This window comes from Rutidosis leptorrhynchoides, chromosome 1 (genome assembly GCF_046630445.1).
Source record: "Rutidosis leptorrhynchoides isolate AG116_Rl617_1_P2 chromosome 1, CSIRO_AGI_Rlap_v1, whole genome shotgun sequence".
In the NCBI taxonomy this organism is placed as follows: Eukaryota; Viridiplantae; Streptophyta; class Magnoliopsida; order Asterales; family Asteraceae; genus Rutidosis; species Rutidosis leptorrhynchoides.
The window spans coordinates 551,232,934-551,248,063 of NC_092333.1; the positions used below are offsets into that span (position 1 = coordinate 551,232,934).

The following is a 15,130-nucleotide window of genomic DNA, read 5'->3' on the forward strand; positions in this document are numbered from 1 at the left end:
TGATTTTTTTTTTTTAAAGCAATCAAGGAATTTTATTAATGTATAAGAAAATTATTACATGGATCGGGTGAGGCCGTCTCCATATCCATATCCATTATTTTTTTAGTTCATATTCATATCCATTTATAAAAATTTCATCCATCCATATTCATATCCGTCGAGTGAAGTGGGTTAATAGATAATCATCCATATCCACTTAAACTAATTTTATTTTTAACAATTATAAGCGGTGATTCACTCTATACGATCAAAGGTAATATTTCTTAATAGTTTATACGATCGAACGTCACATTTTTACTAATCTATATAACAAATAGTCAATAAATAGCCTATTAAACGTGTAAATATATCGATTAACTATAAGTTGCTTACTTTTTAGTTACATAAAATCACATTTAAATCACAAAAGTACTAATACATGTAATGATTTAAACGAAACAAAATATAAGAAAAAATTTATATTATTAGAGAAAATATAATATAAAGAAAGATAATATTATTTATGAAATATCACTACATAAATGATATCAATCCGAGTGATAAATTTATATATTTAGTTATTTCGGGTGAAAGCGAGTTCATCCTTGAATAAAACTTTTCATCCATATCCATATTCATTTCGGTTCATCCATATCTATATCATATCCATTTAGATCGTCCATATCAACGAATAATCGGGTGAATCGGGTGAATATTCACTGAATCGGGTATCCATTGTCATCCTTAATAAAGACACTATACAAACAATCTGGAAGAAAACTAGAATGACATCTTAAAACTTAAATCATCCATAGTGATATTTCACAACTTTTTATTAAATTAATTAAATTGTACTTAACTTGTGTACGCTAACTAGTGTATATTTTTAGTGAATTTTTCAAGCAATAACAAACAAATCACCACTCTTAATATTAAAACATATGATAACATAGATTTTGATTTATTTTCAATCTTAATTCTTTTATCATTTATTTCTCATATTCTGATGTACGTAACCCAGCAAAATTATTCTCTGACTTAGACAGAATTTGAACTTGAGACCTTTTGCAAGGAACTCACGAGTTCAACCACATTACTATCTTGGGATGGTTTTTATCATTTATTATCTCTCATGCTATATCATAAATTTATTTTACATTTTCAATCATTCCTATAATATATTATTAATTATTACTAAGTTGCTAACTAAATTACTATTAAAAATTAACTCTACTTTTGATATAAACCAGTTATTGAAATTAAGTCACATAATTTATATCTCTTAAATGATTTTTAACTTAAATTAAATTCTAAACTTACTTTCAAAATATATGTAGTCCTAATAATTTACTAGCATATAAATAAATTTCAAAATAAAATAATAAAAAATACATACTAAAATTGTTAAATATACAAGTTTAAGTTAGAATTGCCTTTTACTATATTTCTTGTAATAGCAAAAAGTAAATAAATATTAATATAAAATAATAATGGTAAAACTTATAAAATAAATTATAAACTTACAAAATCAATTAATTACTTAAAGTACCTTATTAAACATTTTATATATAATATATAAATGTAATGTATTAAGATTAAGATACAAAATGAATAAGTTGTAAATGCATAGATGTACCTAACTTTTGATGAGCCAAAATTAGGCTTGTTTTATAAATTACTAAACATAATGGAAAAACTTGCTAATACATCTAAAGTATAAGTAGCCAGAATGTAAATACTTCTGCAAATAATAAGATTGAATTTATTGAAATTAATAATAATAATTTTTGGGTTCATCTCCTTCGTTTCTTCTGCAAATTTGGCTGTTTTTATACCAACACCATAATTCTTTTATTATTATTTACATTAATTCACTCTTCAATTTCTCTCTTTTAATTTTAAAGATTCAATTTTGATTCTTGCATTGCGGGTTTCAATTCTCAATTTTATCTTTCGAGATCTCTATCTTATCGTTAATGGTGAGTTTTACCTTTTTAATATAATTCGCATTTGGCCATAAATTTTGATTCAGGTCTTTTAATAAGTGATTAAGTACTTTATTAATAAGTGATTAAGTACTTTTTTTTTACAATAATTTTTTTGTTCATATTATTTTAGTTTCTTCCGGTTTAGAGTTTGAAATCAGCCTTTTTTTCTTGTTGATTTTATCTTTTTTATTGATACTGATATTTAATTTAATTGCAGTAATTTATAATTTTTTCTCCAAGAATTTTTTTAAGCTACTGTATTTATAATGTTTGAAATTACTCCGTATATAGTTTTTTTTTTTTTTTTTTTCCTTGTTGATTTTATCTTTTTTATTTAATTTTTTATTTACCAATTAATTGAATATTTGATTTAGGAATGAGATTGTTGATACTAGATTAAATCTTTACATGATTAAATTATAGGTTTATGCTATAACTCGTCTCAATACTATAAATACTATATATACTGATGCCTTAAAAAAATAATAATAAGTACTATATATATACTGATAAAATATATGTGTGTACATATGTATATGTGTGTATTTATTTATACATAATTATTTGAAACATAATGGTTTAATTTATTGTTTTAAGGGTGAGCAGATGTTTGTTAACCTATTTCAAAGTGATATACTGTGATTCACTATCTGAATATATTCTTTAAACATTTTTCTATGATTAACTTGATCAATATTTTCATATTAGAATATTTACTTCCAGTTGACATATTTTATTTTTTTTTATTTTTATTATTTTTTTATTTTTTTGTGATTTCAGATGGCAGAAAAAGTAGGCAGAAAATGGAAGTTTGAATTGATTGATACGAATTAGTCTTCACAACCACGTTGAATTAAATAACTGTAGCGAAATAAGGGTAGTATTACGTACGTAAATTTAGTGGATTAAAACGGTGATTTTAGATGAAAGCAGGTGGTTGCAGCTGCATTTAAAGCATGTTGATTGCATTCAGTTTGATGCTTAATCATCCTTACAGCGAAAAATCGAGTTTTCACGATACTTTGCGTAGTTTATCGTGTTTAACTGCTAATGGTAGTTTACAAATAAACGAAGAAAGGCGCTGTTTAAGCTGTATAGAAGCCTCTTATTGGACCTTGGAATTTCATTAACTAATTGCTTAATAACTTACTTGCTACAGTGTTAATAATGGAAAGGTATGCTACAATTATTTTAACTTTCATTAAAATGTTTGTACTAATTTTGTGTTTATGATTAAAATCTTATGGTTTTTTTTTTTTTATAAATGATTATTATTTTCAGATATAGAAGTATAGAAGAAATTGGAGATGGAACCTGCGGAACTGTATATAAAGCCATCAACTTGGAGACGTCTGAAATTGTTAGTTTTTCAGTTTGAACAGTCACTAAACCGTTTTTTGTTATAGTCTAACTTGTTGTAAATCAGTTATTAAGAAAATATTTGTTTGTCACTGAAAATAGTAGCTCATTAATTTATCAACTTAAATTCAAATATGTTACTTCTTTTTTTTTTTTTTCGAATTACGTGGTTTCGACTCGCTTTCGCTAGTAGCTCGAATATTTCCTTTGTTTTTTTAAATATTTTCTCTTTTATGGCAATTAGACAGAAAACTGTAAGTTGACAATAAAAACACTTATAAGTATGTTCAAAACGTTTACACTAGTTGTATTTATCAACTTCTATAATTATGACAGGTTGCGGTTAAGAAAATGAAGAGAAAGTATTACGTTTGGGAAGAGTGTGTGAACTTGCGGGAAGTTAAGGTATTAAACGTTTCTATTTGTTAGTCTGCGTTATATGACTTTTACATATTACATTTTTTTCTCTCAACTTATATGAAAATACAGTTGTCAAAAGTTTACTTAACCCGTTACTCTCATCGTAATACAGTCCCTCCGGAAATTGAATCATCCTAACATCATAAAGCTGAAGGAGCTTGTAAGAGAGAACAATGAATTGTTCTTCATATTTGAATACATGGTATATATATATATATATATTATATAATAATATATGTGTTTTTTTCTCTTTTTGTTTGGCATTAACTGATTCTCGTTATTCCACATTGTGTACGTTATATTATTACAGTCTCACCGTCCTGTTTATAAACTGGTTATAAGTTCATTAATGAGTATTATCTTACATTTAGGAACATAATTTGTATCACATAATGAGAGAACGCCAAAGACCGTTCTCGGAGGAAGAGATTAGGGATCTGATGACTCAGCTTTTGCAAGGTCTTGTACATATGCATAAAAATGAATATTTTCATCGGGACCTAAAACCTGGTATATATTCTACTCTATAGGACTACTCGGTATCTGGCTTAGATCGTCAAGTTATTTATATCTAGAAGAAAAAAAAGATTAAGATTATTATCTTTTCTATATTCTTTTTGTTAGAGAATTTGTTGGTGACCAACAATACTTTGAAAATTGCTGATTTTGGCATGGCTAGAGAAGTATCATCGGCCCCTCCTTTTACTGATTACGTTTCTACTCGTTGGTGAGTATTTACAAAGTGTTTTTCCTTTTCTACTTCTTTTTAATTTTCCCTTTTCAGGAAATTTTAACTTTTTTGTTATAAGTTGTACTCGTATATCATTTTGTGATATTACTCTTTTTTTTAAAGGTATCGAGCACCAGAAGTCCTGTTGCAATCATCTAGATACACTCCTGCCATAGGTATGCTTGTTCTTTTTAAATTGTATAAATGGAATCTAAATGTAAATGTGACATGGCATAAATGGCTGTTCGTTATATAATACTCCTATAAATGCCTCGTAGTGAGATAAAATCGTGTATAAGGAATTTTGTGATTTATTTCCTGATATATATCTATCTATGTTTCACCATTTGATGTTCAATAGTATATAGCTATTTGTACTGACAAATGAAAGTTTGTTGTAGATATGTGGGCCATCGGTGCAATACTTGCTGAACTTTTCACTTTGTGCCCGTTGTTTCCCGGTGAAAGGTGACTCCCTTATGTAACCCTGATTACACATATACTATCAAAAATAACATCATTGCAGTTTTTGCTTTATATGAGGATAATTATTATTATTAATATAAAACTGGTGATGGTAGTATTTCAGTTATTCTATTAGATATTAGATAAAGGTATTATAGTCAAGTTTAGAAAAAGTTTGTAAATAGGAATTATAAGATGTGTTTTGAATAATCGAAAGCAAAGATTATATATATTCTTTTTAAATATATTTAATAACCTATCTTTTCCTTAGGGAAACTAACGTGTTTTTTTTTTTTTGAGCTAAACTAATAGATGATGTGTATTTGGTATGATGATTGGGCAGTGAAATAGATCAGTGGTACAAGATATGCTGTGTTCTTGGCATACCAGATTGGACACTCTTTCCCGAAGCCAGAAATGTTTTTCGGTTAATGGATATTCGTTATTCAGAGGTGACAATTTTGACGAATTACTCATTATTTGATAGATTTGAATTCTGTTTTATCTCAAACGGATCAAAATCTATAGGTTGAAATTTACCCAAGAGTATATCTTATGCATACAAGCTCCGAGATTATTTTTGTTCACTGATTTCGATACTTGTGATGATATTGCTTTTGTAATGATATTGGACTATTACTATATATAATATAATAATTTATAAAAATGGGCAAAATTGTGTTTTCTGACCAACTTGTCCGTTTATTAAAAGAAGACTTATTTAATCTACGACTAGTTGACTTATTGCTTCTGTAGGTTATGGCGGTTAACCTTGCTGATCTGTTACCAAATGCGAGCTCGGAAGCTATTAATTTGATCAAAGTGAGTTTTTTTTTATAAGATCTGCCTTATGCGAACTTCTAGTTGGCTTGTTCAGTCACATTACGTTTTATAACTTTGAATTTGATTCTTTTTAATGAAGCAACTATGTTCCTGGGACCCGTTAAAGAGGCCAACTGCAGAACAGTGCTTACGACATCCATTTTTTTATGTAATGCGTTTCGTCATTCTTTTTTAAGTCATATTTTAGTAACACTTTATGTTGAAAATAATAATCTGTTGTCTTGTATTTCATAGGTTAACATGTGGATTCCTCGTCCACTTGGAGATCCTGCTCAGCTGAAAATTGATAACATGGGTGAGTATTCTAAAAACAGATCTAAATCTTTATTATTTTAAAACGATTCTAAACAGGCCAGGTCGGATCGGGTTGAATCCGTAACGCCTTTTATTTTCTAAAAAAGAACAGAAATTGAAATTGAAAATGAAAAGTAAATTGTTAAATGTTATCATGGAAGTAGTTTGCTAAAATGGCTTAGTAAAACGTGTTTTACACTTTTACCATTGAAATTATACTTGGATGACTTTTGACTTCTTTGACCCATTTGACTCACCCGTTCGTAAGTAACGGTGTCCAAATTGCGATCCCTAAATGCAATTATTTTAGCAAATTGTTGATTGATGCCGACTATATATTATGATTTTACAGGATCACAACCAAATCTTGAGTTGAATCTCTGGGATTTCAGTCATAAAACAGATGATTGTTTTCTGGGTTTGACCTTGGCAGTCAACCCTAGTGTTCCTAATATCGGTAACAAATTTGATTCTTTTTTTTTTCAGACTGTGAATTAAATGTTAAATTCATATGCATATATTCAAAAAATTCATGAGTTTATTAAGCATGTTCTTTTTCTTCTAACATCTTCTTTTTCTAATTATGCAGAAGTGGTCAATAACACTGGTAACAGAACACAGGTGAGCTTTAGGATATGTTCGAAAAGAACTTGAATATAAGGATTTTCGTTTGTTTACTGTTTCGACCAGATTTACCTATGAATGGGTTGATTTGGTTGTTTATTATCTCAAACTTATCAAATCAAAAATTTGGCTAAAATGAGAAGATGATCAAATGGCTGTAAAATCGCAAACATACAACCTCATAAATAAATCATTACATGTAAAGATTTGGAATAATGATATGATTCCCTTTTTAACCTTACCTTTTGTTGCAGGATCTTTTGTTTTGCTCTGACTACGAGGATGAAGCTCAACACCCTGGTATATATATATCTATATTTTTACTAATTAATTACCACATAAATATCGCTCTTCATGCTTATATAAAGGTAGAATATAACGTAATAAAGATATGATATGAAATATCTTATGGCTGCTATTAATTTTTTTTCCAGTTTTCTGGTCGCTTTTCCCCTCTGATCACCATGGTATTCCGGCGCCAGGGGAATCTTCCTTGTCATTAACATTCAGGTTTGAAGTTTTGCATGTAAATTTTCCAAATCACTTGTCGGGCATCAACCATAACTATATCATTATCGTCATAATAAGAACAATAATAATCTAAATCTAAATGGAGTTAAAATTAAAGGAGAATAAAGGAGTACATTTTGCATGGTTGTAAAAGTTGGCCGACTAGTTGAGATTTTGAAGTAGTCCGTCCCAACTAGGCCAAGTCAATCACAACTCGGGGTCATCGGCAGGACTAAATATTGGTCAAAAATTGGATTTAGTTGATCCAAGTTGGATTAGTTCGGTCAAAACTGGTCAAAATCAGTCAAAGTTGGTCAATATCCGAGTGTCCGACTACTCCCTACAAAGTCTCGTCTGACTAGTCCTAGACCATCCACTTTTACAACCTTGATATTTTGTTTGGCATTCAACCAAATTCGACCTTTATGACATTTTTCATTAATAACTTATTTGACCTATTTGTTATAATACATAACGCAAATGATGATTGTCCCTGCAACGGTAGCCTAGTGGTTGGGAGACAATTAACATAAAGCGGAGGTCATGGGTTCAATCCCGGGCCCATGTCCCTTTAAGCATGAGTTACGCAATTTTCCTCTCACATGTTAGCTATGGGACCAGTCGGTGTGGGGCCACCGAAGGGTCGGTTTTACCCTCTCTTTTCATCATGAGATGTAATGTTAGATGACACATGTATATTATTATATGGCTTATTCATAATGCCCAACTCATATATTGCAGCGGTTCAATCCCTTATTCAACAATCGGTGTTCCTCAATCAACTGGATTCAGTATCCCATCTTTATCTTTGCAGCCTAATAATTTCTTGACCATGTCTTCTCACTTCCAACAGCAGCAGGGTCACTGTCGTTAACTGATAACTAATTATAAGCAAAAAGGCGACATTTTATGTAACATTCTTTCTGTTTATTGTGAATATAATATAGTAAGATTTTGCAACCTATAATATAGTAAGATTTTGCAACCACATACTCTCCCAAACTTATGGAAATCCATTTTTCTTTTTTTGGTTATCAAAATATGTATAGAATCATTTTTAAGTCTATGAGAAGTTGGTATGTAGTTGGCGAATCATTCCCAAATCTCGCTTAATCACCACCTAGTTTGGTTTGTGTTGTCACGTTCTTTCGACACTGTTTTTTGTCTAGCAAGTGTTCTCTTACTTGGTTGGTTGTCTTCCTTCTACGGTGATAACATAAACTCCGATGGACATGTTTGTTTATGGGTTTGGCGTAAATTGAATCTAAAATCGAAATCTAACCACAATTCAAATATTGAAACCGTTGTTTGAATTCTATTTGATTTTTAACCGGTTTGAATCGGTTTTATATTTTAACTAAACGGTTTGAAAATAAATATTGAACACCCGTAAATTATAGTGACAAGCAGGTGGTCAGCAGTATAAATTAAAGCAAAGCAGTTAACGTAATACAATTGCAAAGAAACATATTGTCATATATTACTATATGGATTGTAACAAATTAATTATCCTGAGCTGTTCAAATTATGTTGTATAATATTTTTTTGAGATGTATCAAATTAACTGTTATAAATAATTACTATATAACACGTAAATAAATTTTTATACACGTAATAAAAATTACTCCGTATAAATTAAAAATGATTTAATAAGGTTTGAAAATTCAAGTTAGAAAAGAATGACCCAATTTTAATGTAATTTATAATTGTAATTGTAATGTAATTTGTGTTACACATTAAAGGAATATTTAATGACTCCAAGTCTTTAATTGGAGCAAGGGCTATATGTATGTAGCTAGTATTAAAAAAAGTCATCACGTGCTCCTTTCTCTATTCCTCTCTTACTTGAAAATCTACCCATATCATTTTGCCTTTTCCATTTGATTCTCTGGTCTCCGGTCTTCTTCTCAGGTAACCATTTACAATATCTTCTGAATATTTTTTCTATGAGTCTCTACATTTTTGTTGACTCTGCCTTCTCTCACGTGTCTCGCCTAAAACCTGATTTTTTTTGGCGTCGTTCCGGCTTCTGGTATCCTCTGAACTTCCGGACTTATCTTCCTTCTTTCCTTTTTCCGTCGTTGATATCTTTTGTTCCCACTGAAGAACACATCTATACTACCTGGAGAAACTCAGAAAAAAAACTGGCGGAAGAAATTTCCGATGACCTATGTGTGTGGCGTGTGGCAGTGCGCTTCAGACCGATTGCTGGTAAAAATTGTACGTTCGAAAATATGCTACGAGTTAATTTGTGTAGGTGGTGTCTTTTTATTTCGCTAGAAAAATGAAAGTATTTGCGTTCAAAGTTTGGGATGAGTTTATGAGGTTTTTTTAGGTCTAAAAGCTATGTGCGTAGGTTCTAAAAGTTGCGTTGCCGGAAGTATGACGGTTATAGTTGTTGGAACAAAGACGAAAATAGTTTGGGATGGACAAGCAAAAAAAAAAAAAACAAAAGGACAAAAAAGTTACTATTGAAAAATAGTAACCATATTTGTTCAAATGTAATACTATTAACGTAGTTAATGATACAGTAGATGTCGTTGTATTAGTTTTGATGAGAATGTGAGTGAATTATAGATGCGCAGCTGTGATTTTATGTGTTTGAAGGAGTTTTCAAGAGATGATAGAGGGATGATGGTAGCTTTCAAAATATTTAAGCTTTACCAACGGATCTTCGGTCCAGCGGTAACGCGGTTACACTTGTGTACTCGCAGGGCTAGAGGTCTCGGGTTCGAACCTCGTCACCCGCTCTAGGAACTGAAATATATTCCTTGAAGGTGGCCCAAATGGAAGGTTTTACCGACCCGCTCCGGGACTAAGGTCCGGCCCGCCTGCCCCTCGGGATGGTTTAAGGGTCGGATCCTCAGAGTGTGGTTCGGGTTTCCTGCCCGAAAGCACGTGTGTGTGTGCAAATGATGAGTGTCGTTGAAATAAATGATACGCTGATGCAAGCTTGCCTTTCAAAAAAAAAAAATATTTAAGCTTTAGTGGTATTTCTTTTCTTTTGTAATATTAGTTGAAATCAACCGATACATATAGTGCCGATCAATAGAAAGAAATTTTATTATATTACCGAGTCTTCTCAATTCAAGAGGGTTTATTATCTTTTATGTAAAGTCTTTTCTTTAATTATATTATTAGTTGGCAGTTGTTACATATAAATTACTTTTGTGAATCCCTTTTTCAATTTATGAGGCTTTGTATTTTGTCCATTTATATATATATATATATATATATATATATATATATATAGGGGACCAATCCATGGATAAACACTAAATGGGGCACAAACTGGATAAGTAAAATTTCAATTTTTTTATATAAAAAAAACGATCCTTTAATATGCAAATAGAAGAAAACGAAAAAATTTTAAAAAGTTTTTTAACAAAATCGTTCGAAAATCGATGATGAATGGTAAACATCGATGATGAATGGTAAAAATTGATGATGAATAGTAAAATTAACCATTCATCTGGTTAATTATCATTCATTTTTGTTCGCGATAAATGATAAAATTAATCAATGCTAAAAAAAAGCAGATGAATGGTTAATTTAACCATTCATCTGTTTATGATGAATGATAAAAAAACAGATGAATGGTTAATTTAACCATTCATCTGGTTTTTTTAGCATTGATTAATTTTATCATTCATCGTAAACAAGATGAATGATAAATTAACCCGATGAATGGTTCATTTTATCATTCATCATCGATTTTTGAAAGATTTTGAACTTTTTTTTTATGAAAAAAATTGATTAGAGGTGCATTTTAATGCAGATTTATTTATGAATGTAAAAAAATTTCAAAAAAAAAAAATTTATTTTGCTTATCCCGTTTGTACTCCTTTTAAGCTTATCTATGGATCGTGCCCCTATATAACCAATCCATGGATAAGCACTAAATGGGGCACAAACTGGATAAGTAAAATTTCAAATTTTTTTTTTAAAAAAAACGATCCTTTAATATGCAAATAGAAGAAAACGAAAAAATTTTAAAAAGTTTTTGAACAAAATCGTTCGAAAATCGATGATGAATGGTAAAAATTGATGATGAATGGTAAAATTAACCATTCATCTGGTTAATTTATCATTCATTTTTGTTCGCGATGAATGATAAAATTAATCAATGCTAAAAAAAAGCAGATGAATGGTTAATTTAACCATTCATCTGTTTATGATGAATGATAAAAAAACAGATGAATGGTTAATTTAACCATTCATCTGGTTTTTTTTAGCATTGATTAATTTTATCATTAATCGTAAACAAGATGAATGATAAATTAACCCGATGAATGGTTAAGTTTACCATTCATCATCGATTTTTGAAAGATTTTGAACTTTTTATTTATGAAAAAAATTGATTAGAGGTGCATTTTAATGCAGATTTATGAATGTAAAAAAAAAATTCAAAAAAAAAAAATTTTATTTTGCTTATCCGATTTGTACTCCTTTTAAGCTTATCCATGAATCGTGTACATTGAACCTTAAGATACATAAGGTACAAAGCCACTCATTTGTTGACATGTGTCATTTAATAAAAACTAATTATTTTAATATTAAAGGGTAACTTGGTCAAATTAAGGCTTAGCAATTACTCCGTATATATCCTGAGTCAGTAACTTATTACTCCTTGAAAATTGGTATGACTGTTTCGTATTCCACGTTTTACATATTTAAATTTCTTTCAATGAAAATGATAATAACTTATAGTGAAAAATGGTGGTCTAATTGTATTTCGACTCAATATTTGACACAGAGGAAATAATTGTGCATTATTGAATCAACTTGCTATTGTATTAATAAACATGTATCAAACTCGTAAATTTAATGGATAAATTGTATATCATTGGGCGTTTTGCATCAATAAATCAGATTTTAACTTTGCTTCAAGACTTATGATCTACTCTACCTTTGAATCCAGGGAAAAAGTATATGATTTTTCACTTTGTGTATTCTGTTTCAATATGTACATCGACACTCACTCATGTACATCAAATGATAGGTGGTTGTGTAACATCAAAATGATTCATAATTCTCCACTTCCATTAAACTTCATTTAATTATATCATTGATGTTTCATAGTGTATCTTTCGATGCATCATTCAAGATATGAAAACGATGCTTCATAGTGTATTGCTTAGGTTTTCGATACATCATTTGGTTGCAATTGTGTTATTCTATGAAAATCCTGCAAAAAAATCAATAAAATTCGGCCCAACTTATTCTATGAAACACCTTATTCAAAATAAAACGGTTCGCACATACAGGACTATTTCTAATTTGGGTTTGAAACTTGTCATCTTCTCCAACGATATTTTACTAAGTTGAAGTTTTTATCAACAATTTTCTGATTTCAATTGACATACAGTACTCTTATACATCAGAAACATAACAATACATCAATTTAAGAGGCATGAATGTATCAAATTATTGTTGTTTGTGCGACAATTTTGCTCGTTTTCCTAACGTGTACCAAAAATCTACTATGTATCAAATCGTTATTGTTTGTGCATCAATTTTGAGCATATGTTCATCAAAATTTACGTATAATCAATAAGTTGTTATGTATAATTTTTAATATTTAAAGTGTATCAAATTTACAATGTTTGTAAATTGATGATGATTTTTGCTGGAACAAATATATGGTAGGTATTTATTGTTTCGAAAAAAAATTAAAAATTGGTGGGTAACTTTGAAGATTAAAGTGGCGATTTAAAATCCATATTTCTAGAGTGTAAATCAAGAATGGAAGAATATGCTTTGACCATTATACCCCTCGAGTGATTTAATTTAAAACAAGTTACACTAAAAAATCTCTATTTTGTAATTTCTTGATCATCCCTAATATGACTAATCTGACGGTTACAATTTCATCCTATCATATGTAGCATAACACTCTTTGTAGTATAACCTCACTCTATATATATATATATATATATATATATATATATATATATATATATATATATATATATATATACCCAGAAATGGTTGTTTGTTGTTTGTTTTATAGTTGAAAAAAGAAAAAAGAAATAGTCATTAAATATAATCCATGATTTTATTCATTACGTTACGATAATTTTACATTTAAAAGTTGAATGCCATATTGCTCGTTTGCATACTATGACTACGTCAACTTTGTATAAGATAATTAAGTAACAGTAACTTTTGTTATAGCAAGAAAAAAGTGAAATATTCATTAATTTAATTCAAATTAAAAAAAAAAAAAAAAAAAAAAAGGTTTCGTTAGCTTGGAACACATCGTATAAGAATTCTATTTTCTAATAGGTATTATAATTATAATTTTGTTAAATATCTGCTACAGTATAATCCTTTGTTAATTACTACCTCCGTCCCAAATCTATTGTCAATTATTTCATTTTGGAATGTTCCAAATTAATTGTCCAGATTCTTTTTCAACCAATCAAAAGAGGTTATTCTGGAGAGAGAATATATATGATTGGTGGAGAATGAAGTTAGTGAGATTTCCTAAAACTGCGTGTTTTTTGTCTGGGGACAATAGATTTGGGACGGAGGGAGTACTTTTTAAAAATGACATGGTCCCAGTGGCGAGTCTACGTAGTGGAATCACGTGATACAGCTAGTTTGAAAATTATTAGATGAAAATACTTCATAAATTGTATAGGACTAGGGGTGGTCAGTATTTGGTTTGAAACCGTTTAACGCGAAAACCAAACCGAAACCAAACCGGAAAAAACCTAAACCGAATTTGAAAAACGGTTTTCGGATCGAGTCAAACCGAAACCGAATTTGAATTCGGTTTTCGGTTCGGTTTTCGTTTTTGATAATTCTGAATTTGGTTTAACCGAAATCCGAATTCAAAACCGAATTCAAAATTTATATAAAATTAATTTGTATATTAATGTTCAAATGTCACTATAATTTAGGATCCAATCAATAAAATATGTTCTCACCCATATGACGATTTGATAGCTCACATTATAATTATGTTACTCAAATTTTTATGTTATTCTTTTCAATAACAGAAGCAATAAACGTCATAATTAAGCTGTAAATATTAATAAATCATCGAATTCTTGATAATTTAATAGTACGTCATTGTTTTAGGTTGTATATAACTAACACATCGGTAACGCCACAATTAAACTACCATCGTTCTCGACTTTTTCATAATATTCGGTTTTAACCGAAAATCGAACCGAATCTGAATTTGAATTCGGTTTTCGGTTTGGTTCGGTTTCAACTTTGAATTCGATTTTCGGTTCGGTTTTCGGTTTTGCCCAAAAAAAATTCAAAACCGAATACACCGAACCGATTACACCGAACAAACCGAAAACCGAACCGATGAACATCCCTATATAGGACACTGCTAAATTTAACTGGAGGACCCCATATATTTTTTTCGAATTTATAGTTTTTCTTTTAAAATGTATAGAAAACCACTATATTTAACTACTCGGATTCAATATATTTTTCGAATTTGTAGTTTTTTAAAATAAACAACTATTAAAACAGTATTTCAAATATTTCAAATATAATTAGTAATGAAATAAACAAGTTAAGGAGCCTGCGCTTCGCAGCGGAACTCCAAAGCAGGTCCTAATGAAAAACCCAGTGTTTGAAAAAAAGAAAAAACCAACATGTATGAAAGGTGGATCTAACTATTTAACGTTTTTTAAAAAGCATCCGTTTTACGAGTAGTTAGTTGCGTTGTGTTCGTAAAATTATTTCAAGTTGAACGGTATTGTTGAAAAAATTTAACTCGCGGCGAGCTAGAAGATATGGCCCGTTGAAAATTTGGGTGAAATTTATTTAAGATTTTTTTGTGAGAATTTTGGTTTAACGTTTTGCCCCCTGATTGGGGGGCCGATTTGTATTTTGACTAAAGTTGGGGGCCGATTTGTATTTTGACCAAAGTTGAAGGGTCAATTTGGAA

At 29.7% G+C, this 15,130-nt stretch overlaps 1 protein-coding gene across 1 annotated transcript; it reads left to right on the plus strand.

The window, feature by feature from the left end:
• Positions 1 to 1,782: 1,782 nt before the first annotated feature.
• LOC139879545 (serine/threonine-protein kinase MHK) lies at positions 1,783 to 8,304 on the plus strand. The gene is made up of 18 exons (XM_071865429.1): positions 1,783 to 1,958; positions 2,748 to 3,142; positions 3,249 to 3,327; positions 3,663 to 3,731; positions 3,859 to 3,948; positions 4,118 to 4,256; positions 4,371 to 4,473; positions 4,600 to 4,652; positions 4,878 to 4,944; positions 5,285 to 5,393; positions 5,698 to 5,763; positions 5,864 to 5,932; positions 6,019 to 6,079; positions 6,431 to 6,535; positions 6,668 to 6,699; positions 6,957 to 7,002; positions 7,137 to 7,212; positions 7,954 to 8,304. The coding sequence occupies exons 2-18, from the start codon at positions 3,135 to 3,137 to the stop codon at positions 8,084 to 8,086; spliced, it is 1,305 nt and encodes a 434-aa protein (XP_071721530.1). The 5' UTR covers positions 1,783 to 1,958; positions 2,748 to 3,134; the 3' UTR covers positions 8,087 to 8,304.
• Positions 8,305 to 15,130: the final 6,826 nt, after the last annotated feature.